The sequence below is a fragment of the Solanum stenotomum genome, chromosome 11 (assembly GCF_019186545.1).
Source record: "Solanum stenotomum isolate F172 chromosome 11, ASM1918654v1, whole genome shotgun sequence".
NCBI classification, from domain to species: domain Eukaryota; kingdom Viridiplantae; phylum Streptophyta; class Magnoliopsida; order Solanales; family Solanaceae; genus Solanum; species Solanum stenotomum.
The window spans coordinates 31,866,985-31,880,630 of record NC_064292.1 but is presented as its reverse complement, the minus strand read 5'-3'; the positions used below and the strand labels follow the sequence as shown (position 1 = coordinate 31,880,630).

Here is a 13,646-nt window from a genome sequence, read left to right as displayed (position 1 = left end):
AGCTAGGTACATATGATTTGTATGCACCAGCTTGAGGGGGAGTGTTAGAATAGAAATAAGTATTTCCTACTTAGAATAGAAATAGGAATAGGAATAGGAATAGGAATAAGAATAGGAATCCTAGTTGGAAAAGGATTCCAATGTAGTGTCTATAAATAGGGTCTCAATGTAACTATTTAGATACACAATTCAATAATATTTTTCCCATATATTTCTCACAGATTACATAATTCATTGAATCTACACGGAATTTCACCGTCGATTTTTGTCAAAGTACCCAAAATCAATTGACTAGATCGGGTATGGATCCCACACCTAGTGTCGATACGGGTGCGACACCGAAAATGAAGAGTCTAAGCAACATAGATGTTAGAATAGGAATAGATTTATTCAATCCTATTAGAATAGGAATAGGTTTATACAATCCTATTAGAATAAGAATAGGTTTATACAATTCTATTAGAATAGGAATAGTAATAGAAATAGAAATAGGAATATTAAATGGTATCCTACTAGGTAAAGGATTGTATTCTAGGGCTTATAAATAGGGTCTCAATGTAACAATGTAAACAACAACAATTCAATAATATATTTCTCCTATATTTCTCACATGGTATTAGAGCCTCTACGATCTTGGTAGAAAATCAAAGAGCTTCCGTTGCCGGCGGGCAGCACCCATATATGTTGCCCATCTGGCCAATGACTATGTTAGCAAAAGTTGGGTCACCGTGTATCTTTCTGGCGACTATTTTCTCATATCTAATTTGTGTAGCTCCGTGCCATCATTCCGGTGACTACTTTCTTATATCTAATTTGTGTAGCACCGTGTCATCATTCCGGTGACTACTTTCTTATATCTAATTTGTGTAGCACCGTGCCATCATTCCGGTGACTACTTTTTCATATTTAATTTGTGTAGCACCGTACCATCATTCCGATGACTACTTTTTCATATTTAATTTGTGTAGTACCGAGCCATCATTTTCGTTGACTCCTCAAATCTGATTTGCGTAGGGTTGTGCCATCATTCCAACCTTACCCGTATAATTTTTCTTTTTCAGCAGGGTCGTGCCATCATTCCAACCCTACCCATATTATCTCTTTTTCAATGGGGTCGTTCCATCCATTCGATCTATCCTATATAATTTCTTTTTCTAGTTGGGTCGTAACATCATTTCGACCCTACCCATATAATTTTATTTCTTAGATTGTGACCACTTTTAGCCATCAAATCTAATACTCCAGCATATGAGCATGTTTCGGCCAGTTTTTCGGTGACTTATTTAATATCGACTCGTCTATTGATTCCAACATGATCCACATACTTTAAACTAGATTTTGAGTACTTACAACAATCGTTGTATTGTGAAGAAGTCTATATGGAGCAACCACCTAATTTTGTCGCTCAGGGGGAGTTTAGTAGCCTTGCATGCTGATTACGTAAGTCACTCTATGGTCTGAAACAGTCTTTGCAAGCTTGGTTTAGGAAGTTGCAACACTGTAATTTTATCACTCCCGTGTTTTATCGGCATTATGCATCAAATTCAGTATTTCATGAGAAGACCAAGCACATTGAGATTGATTGTCAATTTTGTGAAGTCGAGTGATCAACTTGTAGATCTCACCAAGCCCCTCATCGGTCCTCGTGCTAATTACATTTGTAACAAGCTAGGTACATGAATTGTATGCACTAGCTTGAGGGGGAGTGTTAGAATAGGAATAGGTTTATACAATCCTATTAGAATAGGAATAGGTTTATACAATCCTATTAGAATAAGAATAGGTTTATACAATTCTATTAGAATAGGAATAGTAATAGAAATAGAAATAGGAATACTAAATAGCATCCTACTTGGTAAAGGATTGTATTCTAGGGCCTATAAATAGGGTCTCAATGTAATAATGTAAACAACAACAATTCAATAATATATTTCTCCTATATTTCTCACAAGTCACAATAGATATATACCTAAAAAAACTAATTTTAATCAAGTATAAATAGTGCAATTTTCTGCCGAAAGGGGGTTGGGATGAACCCCCTTAGTCCTACATAGCTCCGTCCCCATCCGTAACCCTCCTATTCTATAGAATCTCAATAAAGGAGACAAAAAAAAACAGTATCCAAAATGGTTGCCTAATCTCCAACCAGGACTATTTTAAGCAGAAAATATCATGTCATTCAAGCAAGCTTAGCTGTTTAAATTATAGAAAATGAGAGGAGTACCTTCAGTGTCACCTTCCACCGAGTGTGCTTGATTTTATAATTCCAGAATTCATGATTAACAAGGACATACTGAATGGAGAAAATGACTAGTGCAAGGACAACATCGTTTTCCATTCCAGAATCCATAAGCTGCATGGTGAAGTCAAGCACTGAAGATGAAAAAATAGTGTGTAAGATAAACCCTACAGAAAATGGCATAAAGAATCTAGTCACACAATCGAACAAAATATGCCGTCATGACTAATGGCCAATGAAAATGAGACTCCCAAAAACATATTGGGTTAGACAGAAGAAGCGATATATCTATGTTTCAGCGACAGAAGCGATGGACACCCTTGGTATAACAGCAATTAGAACACCAATAACTTTATATAAAATACAAACATGTCAAACATAATTGATAAACATAAGTAAATAAATAAATACAACTAAAGAACATGCCTGAAAGTGTCAATTGACAATCATTCTGCTCACAGTCGATCAAAAGCATTTTCGCGAGCCGACCAGAAAGCAACCACGATCCACTAAAGCAGCCCAAAAAACACAGAATAAGGTGTCCAGATAACTTTGATTTTTCAAGAATTACAGAAGTTTCTTGATGCAGTTAAAAGCATTAGGCTAAACAGCAAACTATTAGAACAAAACTATGTTGTCCAAGGTATACTACACATCAATTTTTTTGTAGATTGCAGACAACTAATATGTCTGATAGAAGATTCAATTTTGAATGCAAACAACAGTAACACAAAAAGTAAAATTTAAGTCAAAAAAAGGACAACAGTATCTTCCTTTCTTTTTTTCTTAATTTTAAAAAAAAAAAAAAAGGAAGATACTGATAGAAGCCCATTATCACCAAAAATCAAAATAGAAACTAATTGAAGTCTTCAAATTTGCTCTGGTTGGGAAGCTTTTACTTTATTATAAAAGGTATCATGCCCTTTGCAACATAAACTTTTTTGATACTTTTGAGAGAGAGAATGACTGAATTTGGGTTTTAGAATCCTCTCCACATAGAAAATTACTTTATAGTGATCAAATCTATTTACGAGTATAACAAAAGCAAAACTCCATATTCAAAATGCCCTTCACCATTTAGCCTTGTGCATGGGTGAAAGGGTTTGGCTTTGCAAGCCTTGCCATATATAATCAACCCATTCAGGGTACAGGAGTGGATCAACAGATAGAGTGCATGAAGGGAAAGCTCAAAGGACAGCAATGTAGAAATCAATTCATAGTACATTATTACTCAAAAGATTATGGTCATAGTTGTTTATAGCAGTCAAAAGCCACTAGCACAATTGTAATCAGATTGTACGCAAAACGTTACAGTTAACCAATCACAAGTAAACCTGATAAATACACCAGATTGTGCCCACAAAATTCATAAACGTTTAGTAGGATGGAAATTCCATATGAAGTAGGAGAAAGGTGGATCCATCTGACCTCGATAGGCCATTGGAGTCTACTTTGAAGGGATTCGTCTTAAAAGCAACATCAAAGATATTTGCCTGGACTATCAATCTTGAAACATGATATGGTGAGCTGCAATAAGCAAAGTTGAAGAATTAGAAAACCTAACTAGAAAACTAAACGACAAAATAATAATAATGTCTCTCATGGTAGATTCCGTTCTCTATCCAACAGGGAGATAAACACAACTCAATAGCTATTTAAATTTCCTCTGACCACAAAATGCTCATTCAATAACCCAACAGAACATAAACCTAAAGGCAGGTAATGTAAAAGTAATATAGTAGGATTCTCTTCAAAATTTCCAATTCAGTAGCATTGAAAAGGAGCCAGAGAAGTAAACACAGTTAAAGTTAATAACTTGATAGACAAAAAGGTTTACCATTTTAACATCTTTGCTAAAATGTTAACTCCCATTGACATCAACGCCACACCAGAGCAATTAGGAGACAGATTCTTGATCCAGGCACAAATGATTTCAGCCACATTAATACTGCAGTTGAAGAAGGGGTGTTATTCAATGAAAAGACATAGTATTTTACCGAGAATTTGAGAATTTTTTTTTGGTGATTAAGTAACAAGCATATAGGATAAAGTTCAATTGAAAACTGAGGGGGTTCATTAATGAACTTATAGCCATACCGCAGGTGTTCTGTTGGTGAATTCATTTCATCGTGCATATAGCCACCAAGGTCCAGAAGAGAATAGCAAACACCCTAACCACACAATATTATCAGCAGCAAGAAAAATCAATAGCCAAAACAATTGTTGACATGCCATGAGAAACAGGTGGCAAATAGGATTACAAAAGTTTCATCATCAATTCCCGTATCTCAGCAAAGTTTCCATAGTGAGGAACCGATATTTTTCCATTACTTGGAGACTTTCACACTAATGGGCATAAAATCTCTAAAACTTTGTTATGGCCTACGGTTGTTCCTCAAAGTTGAAGCAAATATAGATGCAATCTGAACTCTTATTCTCAACCTCTCTAAGGGTCAACTAACTCTTATTCCAGCCTCGACTAACTCAATCTCAACCAATTTAAAGGATAAAATTGAAAGTGAAAAGAATCAAGAAACACTTCCAATTCCGTAAAGCATAAGGACTAGAGTGTAAATGCAGGAAGGTAAGAGTGAGCAACCATGGTTGAGGTAACAATTGCATGTGTGAAATGGCTCAGAGATATGACTTATGAGGAGACACTTGCTGTTGTTGCCTTTTTGAATCCACATAGCTACCTCTCTACTTTCCGATGTCTGATTGTACAGAGGAAACCATTACACCTGCCAACAATCTTATCCTCTTTTCTTTTTATACACAAAAAAACCAGAGAGTTGAATATAGAAAGTTGGTCCTAAACAGAAAGGAGTCAACGACTCCCAGTTAAAGCAAATAAGAAAGGTTGAGTTCCAGATCTTTCTCTCCGCTACACACTTGACAAAAGGTATGTTACTTGGAAAACATGCGCATTAAGACATAGGAGCACAGCCATCTATATTTGATAGAAACCAAGATCTAATAAAAAGAACTCAAAGAAGTAAATAGGAAACTAGGTAAAACAAAAGGATAGAAGTATAAATAAGATTGGGGAGAACAGAAAATTCCAAGATAAGAAAAGTCCATCTGACAATTAAAGTAGCATTTAATCATCAGAATTTATCCACCAGGGAAGATAATGAACTCATACAGGGAAACCATACTAGACATGAATCCAAGAAAGGTTCAATAAGGAATTGATACAAACCTAGCTAATCTAAAGTGAAAAGGATTGAAGAGAGATGATTACACAAAACATAGTGCATCTTTAGCTCATCGAGGACATGACCCTAGATAGAGCATAGAGGTCGAGGATTAGGATTGACGATTAGTAGGTAATTGAGCATTTTCTATTTTCCATACCTATTATTATTAAGCAAGCTAATTATCTTATTCTTCAATTTTTATTACTTTTATGGTTCCTTTTAAGTTTACTACTTTACTGTTAGTACATCTCTTTTTTCAATATTTTCAGCATAGTTTTTTACTCTTGTAGTTCTTTTAAACATATTCTGCAAATTGATTTCTTTAGTCCAAGGTCTATTGGGAACAGCCTCTCTAGCCCACAAAGGTAGGGTAAAGGTTTGTATACACCCCACCCTCCCAGACTCCACTTGTGAGACTATAGTGGGTATTATGTTGTTGACAGGGCTTACTAGAGATTAGGATCTAGTCACTAAATAGTTTGATGTCTAAGCAAGTTAGTGATCTCCCTCTCAATTGTTTCTACCCCTTTAAGAAAGGGAACAAAAAGGAAGCAGTTATCTAACTCAACTCAAAGCTAGCGATGAGGTAAGGACTGTAAAGAACTTATAAGGAGACAACACTTGATTTCATCCACCAATGTGGGATACTTAACACACTCCCACACAACCAAGACTAGACATCTGAAACATGGAGGGCACAACATGTGGGGCTAGCACTGGGTACACTAAGAATAGGAATGGGTCTGTTTAGCTCTGGTACCACACTAAATTTGTGTGATCATTTCATCTAAAAGAATTAAGTAGTTGAGAGAACACTTTTTAATTTATTAACAATATTCTCAATACACCATGTCACGTGCAGGTTTGATTCTTTTGTTCGCTCTAATACCATGTTGAAGTGGGTGGTCATCCCATCTAAAAGCTAAAGTTGTTAAAGAGAGCATACTTTGATTTACTTACATATATGCCTTCACCACATCCCCACACATGCAAGTTTGATTCTATTTGATGAGCCAAGCATGTGGAAATTATTTTTCTAATAATGGGAGGTGGTGAGACTGGAACACAGAAATTTTGTCTACTCTGGTACCATATTAACAAATGGACCATAAGACTAATTCAACACCAAAAGGTAGCTCATCAAGATTGCTCAAAGATCTTATAAGAAGACAACTCATTTCCTTTTTTTTGAGAGACTAGGTTGTAGTCTCCTTAAATGGTTTTGGGCAATCCTCCTCTCATGAAAACTTTTGAAGTTGAATTAGACATAAGATCCATTTCTTCACATGGTAGCAGACCAATGTTAGACCCATCAGACACTTTCTTGTGTTTCTCAAAATTGAGCTCTTGTGTTATGCTATCACCCTCTAATTGTCCAATCCTGGCTGTGTGGAGTCATGTCACGTCCCACATAGATTGAAATGGGTTGTGGTCTCTTTATATTGTCTTTGGCAATCCTTGAGTCATGACCTAACTTTTAAGGTTGAATTCAGCTCAAGTGCCATATCTTCTCGTATTGAATTTTTTAGACCAGTTGTGGGTGTTTTAGGCTCCTTATATGGACTAGGTCAATCCTCACCTCATGAGCTGGTTTTTGGGATTGAATTAGGGTTGGCCAAGGTCCATTCTTATCAATAGTATTTTAAAAGTTACTTCATTCTCCCTACAATATTTTTCAATCTAGCAAGAAAGCCAACTATTTTTTTATGCCTGCAATGATTGAAGTTAAACAAATATGGTTTGACCAAAATATAGAAACTTGTAAAGATATTGTTTGGCACGTTGTTGGAGTTTGTATATGGAATATCCTATGCCGAAGAAGCTGAACTACAGCCATTTAAGAAACTTTATCTATTTTGCAGCATAGTACCACTCAAATCTATTAAGAAATATCTTTTATTTGTGTAATTTGCTCTCCTCTTACTTCATCAAAACCACATCTCTTTTAACAAATAGAAACTTACGAAAACATGAACTTAGCAACTAAGGGGTCGTATGATAGAGTGTATAAAAATAATGTTAAATAGAGTATATTAGTAATGATTGCATTAGTAGAGCTTGTATTAGTTATGCTTGCATTAATTATACATAGATAACTTTTATGCATTGTTTGGTGTATTAAAAATTGCATACATTGCATAAAAATATTAATTTAAAAAAATATCCTCCACAATTATGGTGGAAAAAATGTAAAAAGGGTTTTGAGGGGTAATTGAGTCTTAACCATGCTAATGCACACATTAAATCTCTTGCATTACTAATACCTAGAAATCCATGATATTAGTAATACACACTTTAATACACAATAGAGTGTATAATTAATGCAAGCATTAGTAGTTATACATAGTTAACATTACCTTTATCAAAAAAAAAAAAGTTATACATAGGTTGAAAAGTGTATCAAACAAGGCACTATTAATACACAGAGTTAATGCATGCATTATTTTTCCTAATACACTCTACCAAACGACCCCTAAGTGAAACAAAGAATACCTCTTTCCATTCACAACGTGAAACTGAACAAACTTAGGCTTTGCATAGACATGAAAAGACCTATCACAAGGCTGGTCTTTCCAAAACACTTGTTTTGAGTATTTGACTTGTTTTCTTTGAAAGTATGGTAGAAGTGGGGCAAGCTTGTTGAGATGAACACCTCGTAATTGGATTTGGTGTAATTACTAGGGTAGTAATTACATATACATAAGACTCTTTATTTTTTATAACATAATTACAATGTAATTCCATGTCATTTTGGCTGCACAAGTATAATTACATAGATATATTTTAAATTTTTAAAATGAAGTTAACAATAATGATAAAATAAACCTTTTTAGATTAAAAAAAATTAATGTGTAACAAATATACGTGCATATAAAAATATAAAATCTTATTTATTACTAGGTATTTAAAATGCATAGTTTTTAAAAATATATATTTATTAATTATACATTGATAGCTACTATCATAAAGAGTAATCAGTTTCTTTCCACACATGAATATAATGGAATCTGTGATTTGTTCCATTCAAAATAATAAAAGAATTTATGAGTTTCGAAAACATTTTTCTATAACAAAATACTTGTACTAATTATAAAAAGAAAGAAAACCAGCAAAACACAAATTGTTTAAAATAAATGCTCCTATATTTGAAATGATAGAAATAAGTATACAATAATAATCCCTCCTTTCAGTTTATGTGATACCTTTTTTTAGTCCGTTCTAGAAAGAATGACACTTCTAAATTTAAAAACAATTAACTTTACACTTCCCAATATACCCTTATGAGAATCTTTTATAACCACAAATATTATGGCATGTGAAAGGCTATAGCCACACAAATACTATGGCATATTTTACAGCAGAAGTTTCAAATATCTTCATATCTTTCCTAAACTCCATGCCGGTTCAAATTATATCACATAAATTGGACAGGCGGGAGTAATATGCTTGAAAGACTAGAATAAAGGAGAATTTGAAAAATCACCTGGGAATTACCAGTAACTCTTAACTCCTCTTGAGAATTGGGAAGTGTAATTACTCCCCCTTAATTACATCCTATTCCATGCAGGCCATGTAATTACACCAGACAAAACAATCCAAAATTGTGTAATTTACATTCAGTAATACCCAAATCCAATTACAAGGTATCCTTCCAAAAGAGCTCTTAAAGAACAGGAGCAGTCATTACTGCAGCCGTTATTGCAGTTGACAAAGTACCATATTAATGGTAGAAAGAAATGGACAGCAGAAAAGGACTAAGAGAACTAAGATTTCAGAAGTAGCATAGCAAACATCATCTGCAACCACCACCAGTGCAAATGGATACAAATGTATCACCCGTCATCAGGCACACTAAATCAACTAGAAATCAGTGCAAATGCATTTACATAGATGCAATGACACGAAGGAACAACTCTAATCGCTTAGATTGGGCAGTTGCAATAGATGTATCAAAATCACCATGCAAAGAAAAATTAATTTCGTGTGGATTACCATGTTGAAAGTCACAAGCCGGCTGAGAAATCCAAGAGTCATAACGATTTCACTGGTTTTCTCCAAGTACAGCCCTTGGGCCAAACGCAAAAGCAGCACGACAATCCCAGATTGCGGGAACTACAAATTAGCAAGTTACAATTACTGAAGCTGAATATAAAAGAGAAAAGGTTTGAATGTCAAACTCCTAACACTAGATCACAACAATTTTTTATCAGAAAGAAGAGAAAATGGAGACAGCAGCAGAGAGATAGAATGTGTGTTTTTTTTGAGAAGGAGATAGAATGTGTGTTTTTTTACATAGGAAAATCCCAAAATAAAACTAAAAGATAGTTAAAACACAAGCAATGCAAAACAGAAGAACTAAAAGAATATCCTTTCAACAACAAAAGATCATTCTGAAGTATTCACATTATTGTATAAAACGGTCAGCAAAAGATAAAAATGGTAATGCTGACAAAGTGAAGGATGGGATTGTATATCAGTTCTTACGGAAAGAATATTAGCAGCAAAATATGATGAAATTTTAAATAATTCATATTCCTCTAATAATTTTACTTTGCTCTTTACCCTGGGGGGAGGCAGGGGGGGGAGGGGGGGGTAAGATTTTATTTTCCCTTATGTTCTAGCTTTATAGAAAACCAACCTCGGTTACAGGATAATTTTGGACAAAACCTTAGCTACTTTTTTAGCAACGTGACCCATAAATATATAGAATAACCGGGTAAACTTTTAGATCTTCAGCACAACAAAAACTTGAGAGAGAATTGTTTACATGCTAAGTAATCCAGGATGAATTAACTTGCTGACTAGCTAATCTTAAAATAAAAGATTTTTCCTTGGTGTATTCCAAATTCAGAATCAGAAGTGTACACATGACAATATCTGACCAATCATCAAATAACACCTACAAAATAATATGACTAATAAACGATATGAAATTCGGTTTCAAACAATTTCAAGTGAATTACATTTTCAAACACACTTCTAATCATGTGCTCAAGTCCATAAGGGGGATTGTATTATCAGACTGCATTAGACAGCAACTTAGGTGTGTTTGACCTCTAGCACACCACATTCTAAAACATGAAAAAGAAGCATTTTCACCAAAAAAAAAAACTTGCTGACTGGCCAAACTTCAAATACAAGATCTAATTTCCTTGGTGCATTTCTGGTTCAGAGCATGTGTGTGGATGACATTCTCTAACTAGTTGTCAAATACAGCCAACAAAATAAATGGACCTACTAACGATAAGAATTACAGTGTCAGGTAGCAAATTCTTTAAGCCAGCTACACTTTCGATCACACTTCTAGCTCTTTTCTCAAGTACAAGAAGGCATTGTCTTACATGAGTGCACGAAACAGCAATATGGTTTGGGTAACTTGAGTGATGCCACTAAGGCATGGAATGTGGCACCACTAGCACTTATGTGGGTCGTTTGGAGAGAAAGAAAAGGCTTTTGAGGGTGCAAAGTTGAATTTTATTCAAGTGAGAAATAGTCTCTTATACTTATTTCCATTTGGTGCACCCATGATGTTTCTTAATGTATAGAAGATTGATATCTTTAGTAGAAAACCATATTTATTTTGTAGATTTTCTACTTTGGGTATACTTCTAGTATACGGGCAGCTTGCTATGCACACAAATATAATTTCATTACTTTTTATCAAAAAAAATCAGTTGGGGAGTTGGGTAGTGTTATCAAAGGTGCTTTTATGCCCTAAAATGAGGCTCAAAACGCATTGAGTGCTTCACCTCGCTTAATGTGCGCTTCAGTGTCATCATCAAAGCTCTAAGACATACTTCTCCTTGTGAATGAGCATTTCCTGAAGAGGGGATGCTAAACCATTGATATTTCAATTTATCATAAAAACAATCAATTTATTTGTCCATATATTTGTTTTCATGCTTATAATTATTAGTCTAACACTAAATACATATTTTGATGTTTTCTCCATTAGTGCCTTTTCTCAATAAAGCTCATGCTTTATTTGCGCTTTTTGCTCTTAAAGCCCCTATGAACCTTAAAAGTTTTTTTGCGCTTTTCGCTTTTGATAACACTAGAGCTGAGTTGTGATAATGGGAATCAAAAAATTACTTTTGAGCTTTTTATGCCTACACAACTTATGTCTTAATTTTCATAAAAATTGTTTTGATTGGGAATCCTTTGTTTTAGAAAATCTCAAGAAGGTGGTTTGGATGAAAAAGTACCATATACTTCCATATGGACTAGGTAGAGAGATGCAGTGTTCTATTTAAACTCTTGCTAGAAGATACTTAACAGTGATAGAGACGACATAAGCTGGCCTCGCAAGCGATTCATGTGTCATAAATAGTGTTACAATTACTCATATTGATAAAAAGTCCAGGGAACAATGAAAATAAAGAAAGAATTCAGACCATAGAAACAGAAAGGCATGAATTGTTCTAGAAGTTCCTTCCAGCCCCATTGAGAGATTGTGGATATGGTTTCATTTTCCAAAGAGTCAAGTTATTGCTGGTGTCGTGCGTGAGTTGATATCATAGAAATGAACGCAACTTGTTAGGAGTCAGTTTTGGCTTGCACTTTCCTCTTATTAGTCAAATAGGCTTAGAACCTTGTGCAAGTGGCTGCTAAGTGCTAACTACTTGCCCCGATCTCTGAAGTCTAAACTGGCTTATGCACTCCACTTGTTACCACTAGACGATGAAGCCAGGAGCGGAAGGAGGGACTGGAACCCTCAAACTAAGCCTTGGCAAGAGTATGCTCCACCATTAAGCTATTTCAGGAAGTCCTTAGGAATGAGAAAACCAACGAAAGCTACCTATGAAGTCAGATGTTTTATGTGGATAGCCTCACAGAATGCATGTCTCCACCCAAGGCAACCTATACCGAAGGGTGTCAATTTGTAGCAGAAGCTTCATGTGCAACAGTGAGGAGGAAAGTGGCAGCCATCTTTTTTCACAATACACAGTACCAAGACAAATCTGGTTGCTGGTTGCTGTTTTTTCAACTTTTCAGGGTCTCGTTTGTCAGGCCCTGTTCAGTAAAGGATCATCTGGCCAGCAGGGGTGTTAGGGAATGCGTAAATCAGTGAGGAAAATTTGGAATACTGTGCCAGCACGTGTGTCAGATAATATGGAAGGAAAGGAGTGCAAGATGCTTTGAAAGAAAAATAACGGTGATACAGAAGATTAAGCACACTTGCTTATGGTTTGTGGCTATTTGGTCTAACCTACAGGATGTTAACAGTGAAAAATACTGTGCTTGACTTTATAGCCTCATTACAGGAGTAGAATGGAATCAGTTAATATTATTAGTTTGGTCTAAAACTGCCTTTGCCATCAATAGTTTGGTCCAATAAGGCCTTTATTGTTACTTAATGGATCGAAAATTCCCTTTTTCCAAACAAATATATTACTATTTCTTTTGCTTTTAAACACATTCTTTTCCTAATGATAATTTTTTTAATTAGAAAATGCTTATCCTACTTCAATTCGAAAAAGATTAAGAAATTCTATTTTATTAGGAATTTTTTATCATTGTCTAAATGAAAATTGATGACGGAGTTATTGTGATCTTATATATATATCCTACAGGCCCCAAGGCTTAGCTCAAGTGGCAAAAGGTGGAGGATTTGTGGCTCAGGTCCCAGGTTCAAGCCCCACACCATGCAAAGTGAAGTCCGGTATTTAAGTGGAGAAGGGTAGAGGGGCAGGCCCATTATCCACCGAGTTTAGAAGGCTGTGATTGGTCCAAAGGGCGGGTCACAGATGGATTTCTCGGTTATCAAAAGAAAAAAAAAATATATATATATATATATCCTACAGTATTAGTTAAAAAGGTAAATTGAGTTATTTTATTTTAATCGTTAAAGTGAGATTAAGAAGAAAAAAAAGATCATCTCCTACTTATTTATTAGTTAAAGTGAGTTAAAAAGAAAAGAAACAAGAATTAATTTTTTTAATAGTAATATTTTTTAGGAATAGCATATGTTTAAAAAAGAAAAAAAATACTATTATTTTCAGTAGGAAGAGGACATTTGTGACCCACTAAGTAACAATAAGGGCATTTTTTGACCAAACTATTAACCAAGGACATTTTTGTTAATTTCACATAGTTTAAGGACATTTTTTACCCTTTTCCGTTAATACAATTACTACTTTACCAGTTTGGAAAAAAAAATCACACTTCATATTATATCCATTATGGAATTTGCATCAAAGTCATAT

At 34.8% G+C, this 13,646-nt stretch overlaps 1 protein-coding gene across 5 annotated transcripts in view; it reads right to left on the bottom strand.

Annotated features, from left to right (window-relative positions):
• The window catches only part of LOC125844801 (uncharacterized), a 77,124-nt gene that overhangs the window by 50,053 nt on the left and 13,425 nt on the right, over positions 1 to 13,646 (bottom strand). For all 5 annotated transcript variants that reach the window (XR_007444192.1, XM_049524136.1, XM_049524139.1 and 2 more), the window contains exons 14-19: positions 9,433 to 9,552; positions 4,337 to 4,410; positions 4,077 to 4,187; positions 3,668 to 3,766; positions 2,666 to 2,748; positions 2,225 to 2,373 (exon numbers count right to left, since the gene is read on the bottom strand). Coding sequence is in view for 4 of the 5 variants with exons in the window: in XM_049524136.1 (XP_049380093.1) it covers positions 2,225 to 2,373; positions 2,666 to 2,748; positions 3,668 to 3,766; positions 4,077 to 4,187; positions 4,337 to 4,410; positions 9,433 to 9,552 (636 nt within the window). In the remaining variant the exon portion in view is untranslated. The remainder of the gene's footprint in view (positions 1 to 2,224; positions 2,374 to 2,665; positions 2,749 to 3,667; positions 3,767 to 4,076; positions 4,188 to 4,336; positions 4,411 to 9,432; positions 9,553 to 13,646) is intronic.